Consider the following 13,310-nt stretch of genomic DNA (forward strand, 5'->3'; position numbering starts at 1 on the left):
GCTCTGGTGCAGGTGGTGACCATGAAATCAAAGGGTAGAGAAGAGAGACCACTAGGCCTGCTGGTGGTTCAAGGGCCGACCTGTCTTTAGGAATTCCAGGGTCTTATAATCAGTAAGAACTTGGACTGAGAATTTAGCACCTTCCAGGAGATGACACCACTCCTCAAAGGCCACTTTAATTTTCAATAACTCTGTCTAAAATGTCATAAATCTGCCCTGGTGGAGTAAATCTGCATGAATGGAAGGCACAAGGATGAAGCTAGCCATCAGTGAGAATTGGTCCCAGTACAAAGTTTAAAGCATCTGCCTCCACTGCAAATGGTCTGGCTGGGTTTAAGTGATCAAGATGGGGGCTGAGACGAATCTCTGCTTTAGGCGATCAAATGCAGTCTTTGGTTCTGGAGACAAATAAACTATGCTCCCTAACATGGAAGTCGGTGCTGAGGCGCCCACACCAGAGAACCCCTTGATAAATCTCCCATAGAAATTGACAAAGCCCAGAAAGCATTGTATTCTGCAGACTTTAGTACTGCCCAATCTGTGATGGCTGCCACCTTACATGGGCCCATAGCCAGTTCATTATGGGAGATGACATAGTCCAGAAACTCCACTGTGTTCTGGTCAAACTGGCATTTTTCCATCTTGTCATCCAAATGATTCAGGCAAAGCTTTTTCAAGACACTTTGCATGTACTGGTCATGACGTACCTGATCCTCAAAAAAAATAAAAAAAAAAAAATAGGGATGATATCAGTAAATGACGAACTGATCCAGTATGTCCCAGAAGATGTCAAGAATAAAATGCTGGAAGGTCGCTGGGGGACGCACAGGGCAACTGGCATGACAAGGTACTAGAAGTGGCCATACCAAGTGCAGAAGACAGTCTTCCATTCATCTCCCTCTCACAGACATACCAGATTCTAGGACCCACACAGATATGGCTTCAGAAAAAGTCAAATGGAGCACAGATGGTCTAGGAGCTCATGAATGGGAGGGAGTAGATAGCAGTTCCAAACGGTCACCTTGCGAGTGTCCAGTAATCAGTGCAGGGCTGCAAGGACCCATCCTCCTCCTTAACAAAGGAGACTGGAGCCCCTGCCTGGAATGTGGATGGATGAACTCCTTCTGCAGGTTCTCCTGCTGATATGTGCAAAGAGCCTGCAGCTCCAGTTCAGAAAGGGCATATATACAGTGGAAGGGAATCTCAGCTCTGGGCTGGAGGTTGACAGTCATATCTCCAGTGTGGGGGCAGGGCATCCATGTTTCCTTTTTAATACATCAGTGAGGTCATAATATTTGAGCAGTATTATGACAGCGGCAGACTGGTCTGTGGCAGGCCTGGTGTGTTTCACTGCTGTGAGCTTGCTTATGCAGAGTAGGGATTCTCCAGCTCATGGCACAAGCTGCAGAGAGTACTAGCCCTCTTACTGGCTTCTGGGACACAGGGTTGTGGGCAATACTGCAAGCAGAAAGATATCATCCCTTTCTGCCAGTGGACGTTGGGGTCATGTGCTGATAGCTAGGGCAGACCGAGATGACCACAGAGCAGGGGCCGAAATTAACTCTCACTAGAGGGTTTCCCCGATGCCCATGGGAGAGAAACAACTGTTAGGAGAATGGTTTGGAGAATTACTGGGCCCAAGGACAGGAGCAAAGCATCAATGGTTTCCACAAGATCCGGAAAGTTCTTGCACAGAGTAGGAATAACTTGGGTCTTGAAGTCCCAGCCCAGAAAATTGTCCAAGGCCCCCGAATCAACTAGAGTTTCTAGGTGGATCTTGGGACTCATAGAAAACTGGATCTGCGGTGGCAGTCGGAGGGATGTCAGACGCTGAATCATGACTGCTGTTGTCCCAACAATGGCACGTGGGAGCCAAGAATTTCCAAAGGAGGGATGAGAGTGGTCCACCACACGTTGTATCTTCAATATAAGAACAGCCCTGACACTCGACGTCTGTGCTTCTCTAGAAAAGGTAGACGTGGGCAGACCTGGTCAAACCGCCTGGGTTCTAGAGCGAACTGCACAGTTGAAGAGTCAGAGTCCAGGGTGTTGGCAGGGTTCAGAGGGCTGAACTACACTGATGGCACAGCTTGGTCAGGTGGTTGTCAATTCAAATGCACAAATTATTCAGGATGTCCAGACTAGATGGCGCTTTGAACTACACCACTACATCTTCAGCAGCTTTGTTCAATCCTAGCCGGAAATGGTGGCGCGGTGCTGCCTCGTTCCATTCAACATCCATGGAGAGACGGTGGAATTTGGCTACGAATCAACACCCCTACTGCAGCACTTGAAGTTTAGCCTTGGCAGTTCAAGAGTGGTGAGGGTCAGCAAAAATCACGAACACTGCTTGAATAAACCCCTCCAACTGGCCCAGGAGGGCGGGACTGTTCCAAAAGGGCAGATGCCTAAGCCAAGACTTCCCCAGTCGATAAATTAATAAGCCCAACCCAAGCCTGGTCAGTAGGGAACAAAGGGGACATAAGAACAGGAACCAGCATTGGTTCAGGAAGGCTCAGAATTGGCTGCGATCATAGTCAAATTTTTCTGGCAGCAGGATCTTCAGTTCCCAGAGGGCTGGAATTGGGGCACCCGCTGAAGCCCCCTGCACCTGCAAATTTCAAAGAGCCCCTACCAACTCTGCTAATGAAGGACTGGCCTGGGTGGGATCTATGTCAGCAAGATGGACCCCTACCCTTGTTGTTTTGGGAGGCTGCTCCAACTGTTAGAGACTGGGCCATGGGCGGTATGTGGTTAAAGGGAAAATTCAGTCTACTGATTAGAGCTGGATCCACAGTGGGCAGAGGCCAGAAACGAGTCAAGAATCAGTAGCCAAATGCCAGAGTGTAATCAGAGTTGTAAGTCAGAGGTGGAGCAGAGGATCGGTACCGAAGACAGGAGCCGAATGCCAGAGACTGAGGGTCAACCAGAGTCGTAAGCCAGAGCAGAGGATCAGTTCTGGAGAGGTAGGAGCCAAATGGGAACTGAGGCTGGAGCAGAACAGAGCAAGAGCAGGGACTGGAAGCAGGAACTGGAACAGGAGCAAGTGCAGCAGCAGGCATGATATGCACTGAGCAGGCAGAGAGCTGCTGTTGGGCTTAAAAGTCAGCCACCCTTCCTGACCAATCATATGGTGTCGTCAATCAAGTAGCCTGCTGCAGGCCAGCTGTACTTGCTGGGTTGCCAGTAGACTGCTTCTGCTGCAGACCCTGATCCCTGACACCACCTGGATAGTCTCAGCCAAACAGAAAGGACTTTATTTGAAATACGGACAGTATACAAGCAAACAACATAAAAACAAGCCAAATTCATCTTTGGGGTAACTATGCTGAAGGTTTGATGAGTGAACCCAGGGATGCATTTGGCTTAGTATGTACCCCACTGAAGGGTTATTCCAGTCCAGCATGGAAATACAGACTTAGGAAACTGAACGACACTGCTTACTTGAAAGAAAGGATGATCCTATGATTAAGGCATTTGACTAGGATGCAGGATACTGAGTTCAAAGCTCCCAGCTCTGCCACAGACTCCCGGTGACCCTTGATCTCCCTGTGCCTTGATTTCCTATCTGTAAAATGGGGGTATAATACTTCCTTTCTCCCACGCTTTGTCCAGGTTTCCGCTTTAGATTAAGATCTTTGGGACAGGGGCTCTCTTTCTACATGTAGAACGAACATCTCAAATAAAATGGCCCAAATCCTGGGTCCTCCAGGTGCTATTGTAATATGACGAATATGAAACAAATGCAAAATTAAAAGCCTCATTATAAAGGATTGTAGCCAGTTTTCAAAGATGAGTAATTTCATGTGTGAGTATCTACTACTACAAAGAAAGTATCTACTACAAAGAAAGTTTTCAAATTGATAGCCACAATAGAACAATTATTTTTCTCCATCCTTCTATCCTCATCACATACATATGGGGGCAAAATTTCCACATGAAGTAAGATAAAGCTCATGTTTCCCCTGAGCATGGATGCGTGCTCCTATTGTGTTGTAATGCCAGAGGCCAAGGGAAAACCAGCTCAAGTTTCCAGCTCGAATAGCCACAGTCCCAGATAGATGCTAACATCACACCTATTTTACATTTGTTGTTACTTTTTTTTTTTTTGCTCTCTTATACACACAAGAAGCAGAGACTACTTCTTGGGCACACCTTGATTCTCAGAAGCCAGAATCATCTCAGCATTCCAGGTATAATCTGGTTAAGTCCAAGCACTCCTAGATGTTGAAAGTGCTCAGCATGAAAAGAGAAATAAAAATCAAGTTCCTCTCCTTTATAAATGCAATTCCAGTCCTTTTATTTCCTCTTGCTCTCTCAAAAGGACAGTACTGTACTCTAAGATTTAAATATACATTTTCTTGTGGTTTTCCTTGGGTCAATAATTTTTATTCTTCATGCAGAAGTGTCAGTAGTGAGCTAGGCTGGAAAAATAGATCCAGAAGAAAGGCACTTAGCAATGCCGTCAATTAACTGTTGAACAGCTTTCTGAAAATGTAAAACATTGTAAAGTATAAGTGCTAATAATTATTATAAGATACACATACCAACCGAGGTAATCAATTTAATGAAGCACATTCCCTTAACATTGCATTGCTTCCCACTAAGATCTTCTGTCAGAAAAGGAAACCAATCTTTGGCTGGCACCAGTACCTAGTTGAAAGCAGAACACCATATTGTGAGTGGGCATAGTGCCACACTAACAGATGGGTACGATTGTAAATAAGCCAAAGAAACAAAGTGTGCATTAAATTCCTGTTCAAAAAGCTGGAAATCAATGCAGTGTTTTGTACTTATACATAAAGAGATCTTAAGACTGCTCCTTCTTAGAACAAGAATAAGGGCAAGAGTCCAGGTGACCGAATGACCAACCCACGTGAGCTGGAGAAAAACCACTATGGGATGGTCATCCATTCAGATTACTGTGGTGGGTGAACATTTCTAAGTAATACTGCATACACCGGGTGCGCCACACTGTGGAATTAATTGACCCTAGGCTTTTCTACTGCAACTGATGGACAGCTTGGATTTTAAGGTGACAGCAGCCGTGTTTTTGAGGGGACATACCGCAGCACTTAAGAAAGCAAAGTTGACTCTTCTCTTTTGGAGAGACCTCACATTTATTATTATGGTTCAACAAGAGAAAAAAGGTTAAGCAATGTCCTGAACCAATAAGCCACTCAGGTTTTGGACTGACCAACCAAACAAGGAAGAAAGTATCATCTAGAGCAGGGGTTCTCAAACTGGGGGTCATGACACCTCAGGGGATCACGAGCTGTTAGCCTCCACCCCCAAGCCCCACTTCACCTCCAACATTTATAATAGTGTTAAATATAAAAAGAAGTGTTTTAATTTATAAAGGGGATTGCACTCAGAGGCTTGTTGTGTGAAAAGGGTCACCAATATAAAACTTTGGGACCACTAATCTAGAGTGCATGACCCAACTACATAAAACAACCCACAGCCCTCTGGTTACCATGTGTAGTTTTCTTCTTTCCTTTCTCAAGAAAAGATCTGTCCATTTTCAAGCTCCATCACACAAGTCTCAGCTGACTAATTTAGGCTACCTTCCCTTCAGCTTCAGAGACCTGAGGTAAGAACTCCAAAGAGACCAGGATAGTATCTGCAATTGGAATTTAACCTCACAAATTTCCTAAGACCAAGACCTCTTCATTCATCTCCAGTTCTTTGGCTCCATCTAGCACTGCTGTTCAGTTCAGCTACATATTCTTAGGATATCTACACTTCGAGCTAGGGGCGGAGGGTGATTTCCAGCTCAAGCAGACACACTCACATTAGCGCTCATCAAGCTAATGCGCTAAAAATAGAATGTAGCCACAGCAGCACGAGCTGCAGGAGAGGCTAGCCACTCCCATTATGTATTCATCCAAGACCCTGCACGTGTGCTCAGTGAAGCTAACCTGCTCTGCTGCCGCAGCTATGCTCTCTTGTTAGCACACTAGTGCGATAAGTGCTAGGGCGAGGATATCTTCTCGAGTGGGACTTGCACCTCCAGCTCAGTATGGACATACCCTTAGTGACTAAACTAGAGCAGGGAGTGCCATTGCCTTTTGAGGTCCTAAAGGATCTGTGTATCCCAAATATACTTAAATTAGGGATTCAAGCATAAACTGCTCTACAAGGGGATCACTTCATCTATCACTAAGGCTGCGATTTAGTCATGTGTATTTTTCGTAAAAGTAAAAAGTTCAGGTCATGGGCAATAAACAAAAATTTATGGCCCATGCCCTATCCAGGACTTGTACTATAAATACCCCTGATTAAATCTTAGTTGGGGAGGTGCGCACTGCTCTGGGGGGCCAGAGGAGGCCTGCTGCTTTGGGGGGGGGGGGGGAGAGAGAGACAGGGACAGCAGCACCAGCTGCCAGGGGCCACCGAGCAGCGGCTTCTCCAACTGCCCCCAGAGCCACGCAACCGCTGCTGCTCTGGCCACCTCCGGGGCCGCTGCCGGGAGCCGCTGAGCTACAGCTACTCCCACCATCCCGGCTGTTGCTTGGGTGGTCCCTGGGGCCAGCCCTAGGGTCAGCCACACTGGCCGCTGCAGATGTCACAGAGGTTGCAGAAAGTCATGGAATCCGTGACAGATATGGAGCCTGATCTATCATTCACCTACAACCATGTCAGGGGAGAAATGCGCCACTCATTTCATACTACATAGAAAAGCTACACCATTATTTTAGACAGGAAGAGGAGAAATAAAACAAGGCTGAGATTTTCAAAATTAGCCATGCACATAGGAGACACCTGATGTGCAGACACATGAACTGCACACACCCCCCCTCTCTGAAAAATCAGGCCCCAAGTGTTTAATGGCAAAAGAACAGTCATCTGCCAACTGCAAAACAACTAACAGAAATAGTTCACAAAGTCTGCTTCAATACTATAATGGTAATCTTCACATAGAAGAGATGAATATTTCCAGTCTAAACAAAATATGAGTAGTAGAACCACGCAAATGGAAATCACTCTACTTTACTTGGAATGTTATACCACATTAATGACAGTAAGAGGTGGGTGGAAAAGAATATTAACCAGAAACTTTAAACTTTGAATAAAAAGCAAAAGCAGAACAAAGTCACTTTTAGCATGTGCACAATATAGGAATGAAGGGTACGATCCTTTGGTTAATATCTTGGCCAAATATTATTCACATGCAGTGAATCTCAAGTTAATATCATCCCACATCACACAATTATCACAAATCCACAGAGCAAAACACCCACAACAGGATTGATTACAGGGCTGAGGACAAAGCAAGGCAGGATGAACATTATAGATCTCTCTATTAATTCCCCTAAGTACAGTGTATTAAAATTCAACCAACTTAAAGTCAATAATTTACAACTGTCCTACAGGATCTACTATATCCAAACAGTTGTCAGCTCTTGCTTTTTCCAAAAGCCAGATTAGATTTTCAGTCCCAGATAAATGTGTTTTAAAATAGAGGGAGAGAATGAGAAAATGGATTAGTAGCCATGCAAATATAATGATATTCTATGGAGGAGTTCTAGTGACATCGAATACCATGAAAAGGGAGTAAGAGAAGTTTAGAGCCAGGACACACACGACCTAATTATACCCTATATCCTGATGCATTTTTCTTTTAAACGTAATACAAAAGACTCCAGTTAAAACAGAGTCTGTCTGTCCGACAATCCAGACAAAAGTCACAAGTAAACAAAACTAGACAAGCGTGCTAGAATATAAACTGCAAAAAACATTCTTCTTTCCTGAAAGTTTTCCAGGTTGACAACTTCTACTTTCCCACCCCCCTGGAACAGCTTCAGTACTTCACCACTCCCAGGCAGTGCCAGCTCTCTCTCTGGACCTTTTCAGGTCTGACTCCCAAAAATGTAAAAAAAAGACACCTTATTGCTTAACAGGTCTGTTCTTTCTAAATATTCAGTCGTATGCGCTTACCTTGGAGACAAAAAAATGTTTTTATGGCTTTTTACTCCTGCATGCCCTGCAGAACCACCACAGTTAAGGGGACGTCTATACTGCAGCCAGTGGTGTGATTTGCAGTTCAGCTGCAGCACTAGCTGTACGCTAGCTATCTCTCTCAAAAAAAGAAGCGAGGACACTGCAGTGGACACTAAAGTGCCGGCTGCACAAGTGTGCCTGACCCCCAGGGTACGCACTCAGTTGTGCAGCTGGCATATCAGCAGAACTGTTCACAGACTCTGATCAGTGTGAAAACCCACTAAGGCAATGTCAAGTATCACCGAGGGCCTAATTAGGTCATCTTTATTACTGGCGAAGGTATGTGGAAAGCAGGAACCCAGCTTGAGTCTAAGGAGGCTGAGTTTGCAGGGATATTTGGTGAGGAAGGAGTGGGACCCACATCTTTTTCCTTACAAAAACTACATTTGTTCTGAAAGTCAGTCAAACACCAAAGCATACAGTGGCATTTTACAGTCACTTTTCAGGCTAGAACTCCACTTTAAGAGCAGCACCAGCCTGTGCCAACATGTGTGTAACCTGGAGGGGGGAGCACCCTCCTGCACCTGTGCTCCTCCTGCCAACTTCCATGCGGCCTGCTACTGCTTTCCACAGTATCTCACTACATCTTTAACAAATATTCCCTCATTTATGACTTCCCAGTCTGAATCTGATACATGAGCTGAGGCAGTTACGAAAGGCTCCTAGGAGAAGGCAACTGAATTCAGATTTTGGGAGAACCATGAGCAGAAAGCTTGGATACAATTCTTGGGCATGAAGAAAGCCTCGATTGCTTTCCCCAAACAGTGCCAAAGGTGGTATGGTGAGGGCCATTATGAACTTTGGGAGAGCTGAATTGGCCTGGAAGATAAAAGGCAGGCAGATTGGGCTTTCCCTGATAAACCAGCTTAATAAAGACTAACTGTATCTGTTAACATTAAATATTCTTAGAAGGTCACTAGTAGTGATGTAATGCCGCATCTATTCCACACAACACACTGTTTTAAGTACTCTATAGGAGTCTGCTAAAAGCACAAGAGTCAGCATTTTCAAAGATTAGCCCCATAGCCACTGCAAGACATTGCTTCAGAAAACAGAGTTCCCATCTTCTGACCTCAAGGGACAAGGATGAGGTTAAGGAAAGATGATACTGTTTCTTTCATGGAATTTTTCTCCAGCTTTACTTTTTCTTTCTCCTGTCAGTAGTACCATAAAGACAGTTGTCTGCAATTCGTCGTTTCCAATAGATTGTCCAAGCAGTACTCTGAATACCTTCTAGACAATGAAGGGTTTCCCCACTACATCGCTGGCAGAGGTTTCTGCACAAGGTGGCTAATAAAGAAACCAAGGCTTCTTAAAACAGCCTGGCTAGTCTTTTTGTATTGCACAAATATTCAGAATACGTAGGATCAGAGCCTAAACATTCTTTTCAATAATTTTCAGTCTACTCATCATAGTAAAATTATTTTAAAGTCTCCAAGAGTCATGCTAATTTTTTGTTCCTGTGTTCTTCTAGTGGCGTTCTACCTCTGCCACATATCTACCAGCATCAACAAACTGGCAGACAAGTCTCATATAGGGTCTTATTGCATGCACAAAGTTGTCTTTAATTTATTTGATTTAGTACAGAGTGATTGCAGGGAAATCTAGCATATAGAATCACATAAATGTAGATCTGGAAGGGACCTCAAGAGGTCATCTACTCCATCCCCCACACAGAGGCAGGATTAAGTATACCTAGATGATCCCTGACAGGTGTTTGTCTAACTTGTTTCTAAAAACCTCCAATGACCTTTCCTGACACAAATATGTAGCAAGAGAAGTAAACAGAAAATACAAGATGGTGTCTGGACTATTTATTGTGAGAGTGATGGTGTAGAGTTTCCTGATTAAGCTCAGTTTAGTTGGCTTAGTCACCAGCTACACAAACATTTAGAAGTGAACAGCAGCCATTAAAAATCATTTAAGTGGCCAGTAGTCTATCATATCTTAGAGAAGTATTATAACAAAGTTCTTCTATCACAGCACTCACAGAGCCACTAAATAGGGCCTTAATCCCACCCACATTTCTGGCAGAGGCACATTAAGATGCTATAGCCAGATTTTCAATGCTCTGTACACATGTATAACTTCATAATCAGACATTAATGTATTCTTTTAGACACCTCTGTTAAATAGGGCCCCAAGATATTTTCTCAAAGCAAAGTATCTGTACCACCAAATTACTTTCAGATCAAATACCACAGCAGAGCTCGCTCGGAAGAGTATCTCTGAAAGGTCTATGCATGTTAAAATAATACAGGTGATGTGAACTAAAGCCTATGGGCCAAATTCAGTACACCTTAAACATGTTATGGGCTTGCTGAAACCTTGTTTTAAGTTGAGTTAAAACTTTCAGATTGGAGGGTGCATTTGCATCCATCAATTAACATAACTGTAATGATATATTAATCACAAACCTGCAGCTAAGAAAAAAGGGTTATATGAACCTGCCCAGGAGTCCTGGATTGTGAGAGTACAGGCAGTTTTGCCGAGTATTGTTTTGAGTAAGCGGAGAGTGTACATGAGAGAGAAGGCAAAAGAGGACCAGAAAGAGAGAGAGAGCGCACCTGAAGAAATACAAGGTGAAGACAGTAAGCGTGGTATGACCCCAAGAGTAGTAGTAGTCTGGATCAGGGTGCTGGCTGACAATAAGCTTGGGCCTGTAAGCTAGAAACTTTTCCTTTTGCCTTTGGCTCCTTCTGCATTTGGACAAGCAGGATTTTTTTATTTATAAGGCATGTACCAACTCTGCATAAAAAAATAGACTGCATCATCAACCTTTTCTCCCAAATGGAACATTTCCAGGACTCTGAACCTTAATTAACTGCTTGGGTCAAAAAGGGGGTAAATGCACAAGCACTTCTACTGAATTCAGAGGGACTAATCACATGAGTAAAGTGAGCGGGACTTGGCTGTATATTAAAATACAAGTAGGGCTTATAGAGTTCATTCTAGTGTAAACAATTCCAGCATAATGTTGACAAGCATGCCAAAAAGATTAAAATAGGAAAGTTAGCCTGTCAATTTATACCCAGAGATATCTGTTTAAACTGATTTATTCCTTTATGTTCATAAAAAATAAGCCCTGTTACAAAACAAACCTTTTACATAAAATGTCTCTCTAATGTACAACAGGAGTCAGGTATAGAGTTTCTCTCATTTCCTCTAGTGGCATGTACCTGTTAAAACAGATCTTCTGTATTTACTGATAATTTAAACAGCAGTAAAAATAGCTCATGTCAAGTTGATGGTTTAGTTTACTGTACTGTGAATAAAATAATTACACAAAAGAGGCAAACATAATGCTTACTTTCTCTAAAGGCTTTACAGTAGCCAAGGAAAGACAACAAAAAGAACAGGGCACACAGCAGGTCTGCTCTGCCAACAATCCCTGCAACCTTTGAAAAAAGAAAAAGAAAAGGATTTACTTTGTTTTTTCTTTAAAAAATATTTTTGATAATACGTGAGGAAACACAGAAATATAATTCACTGAAAATATGAAATGGACATATCATTTTGAGTCACTTTCATTTCTGTAAATTGTTTTAATAAACTTTATAAGACCATGGGCATTTTCCCTGATTTTGGAGGAATATTTGTTTGTCGACAGAAGAAGCCGGTAGATGGTTTGGCTTTTACTCACTGAAAATTTACTAATATTTAAAAAAAACGGGGGGGGGGGGGGGGGGGGAGGATTGTGGGCATGATCCAAAGCCTATTCAGGTAAATGAAAAGACTGTCATGGAACAGGCTGTATATTTGTATAATTCTTGGACAACTTTTGGGCCCTAGCAAACCTACAGCTGTGGAACCTCAAACCAGAAATTGAAAGAATCTCAGCTTTCAGAAGAGTACATATTACAGCTGAAGGGAGAGGGTGGAAGAGGACCTAAAGATCTTCCAATCTTCCCCCAATCACACACTTTTTATATAATCTGAATCAGTTACATGTGGGGTACCTTCCAAAGAATCACCTAGTCTCACTAACAGTTCTGCTATGTTGGGGGAAGAACCCAGGCAGGGGGTCTGCACCTGTAGATCGGGATCCAAAACCCTGGAGTCCTTCCAGTGACTTCAGCAGATTTGGCTCAAGCCTTTAGAGTGCTGGAGCCCAATTTTGCTGGAGCCTCTGGAGCAGCATAGATCTTTGGAAATAGGATTGGACCTACCAGTTCTCTTCCTCAACCCCTTATTTAGGGAGGGGACTCAAGGACTACAGAGGCTACTCAGGCTATGCTGCTGCTCTGCCATTTTTTGAGGAGTGAAAAGAGGTGAATTCCTCCCCCACTTGCCTCACTGGAGTTCTCTAGTCTTCTCTTGGGCAAAGCACAGGGTTCAGAGTGAAATGCAGACTCTGGAGCAAGGCTGTGCTACTCTGACATGAGTAAACTGCATCACTTACATAGAATTTTTGAGGGCTGAAAGGTCTAGTGGTTTAAGTGCAGGACCAGGGGACTGATCGAAAGCCCACTGAAGTCAATGGAAAGATCCCCCTGATTTCAAATGAGCTTTTAATTCAGGCCTTTGGGGAAGAAACTGCTGAATTCTAATTCCAGATCTGAAAGAACCCCTGTGTGGCTTTGGACAAGCCACTTAACCCCTGCCTCAGTTTCTCTATCTGTAAATTAAGGATAATAGTATTTCTCTACCTCATAAGGGTGTTGTGAGGATTAACTCAATGGCTGTAATGCGCTTTGAAGGTGAAAGTCAAAGTGCTGTTCTGTTTCAGGAACTGTTATCAGCTAATGATGTAAAAGAATCAATTCTAGAAATAAACATCAATGTGTTACAGCAAAGGGCCTGGTCCTCTAATACCTATTGTCTCATTGACTTCAACAGCACTCCTTGTGTGAGACAGAGGCGCAGGATCAGGCCCATAGCCTCTGGTCTTAAGGCAACACACAGTTTTAATTTTATGATCAAACTAGCTATCAAAGTTCCATGCAATAGGGAATATTTTAATCACTCATGTCTGAACAGGAAGAATTCAACACATTTTTTGTTTTTTTAAAAGACAAAACTATACAGCAGAAGTACTTACCTGCTACTCAGAAAAATCATACTGACATAAATTTTATCTTCAGACATTACCAAGACTAAACTTTTCAATATCCATTTTACATATGAAAGCTTTAAAATTCCTTGTTTTTGAACATACCAAAAACCAAAACAGAAAACTGACAAACTCTTCCCAGTTATCATGTGTCAAAACATGCCATCTAATTTTAGAGACGGGTTGTCATGATTTCAAAGCAACTGAGTTTTCGGCCTCCTGGGAGGTGCTATTTGAGGGGTGAGAAACGCAT

At 43.3% G+C, this 13,310-nt stretch overlaps 1 protein-coding gene across 2 annotated transcripts in view; it reads right to left on the bottom strand.

The window, feature by feature from the left end:
• Positions 1 to 13,310, bottom strand: part of TMTC4 (transmembrane O-mannosyltransferase targeting cadherins 4) — a 72,101-nt gene that overhangs the window by 44,401 nt on the left and 14,390 nt on the right. For both annotated transcript variants that reach the window (XM_054012792.1, XM_054012800.1), the window contains exon 5: positions 11,315 to 11,402. In XM_054012792.1, coding sequence (XP_053868767.1) covers positions 11,315 to 11,402 — 88 coding nt within the window. The remainder of the gene's footprint in view (positions 1 to 11,314; positions 11,403 to 13,310) is intronic.

Source organism: Malaclemys terrapin, chromosome 1, assembly GCF_027887155.1.
Source record: "Malaclemys terrapin pileata isolate rMalTer1 chromosome 1, rMalTer1.hap1, whole genome shotgun sequence".
NCBI classification, from domain to species: domain Eukaryota; kingdom Metazoa; phylum Chordata; order Testudines; family Emydidae; genus Malaclemys; species Malaclemys terrapin.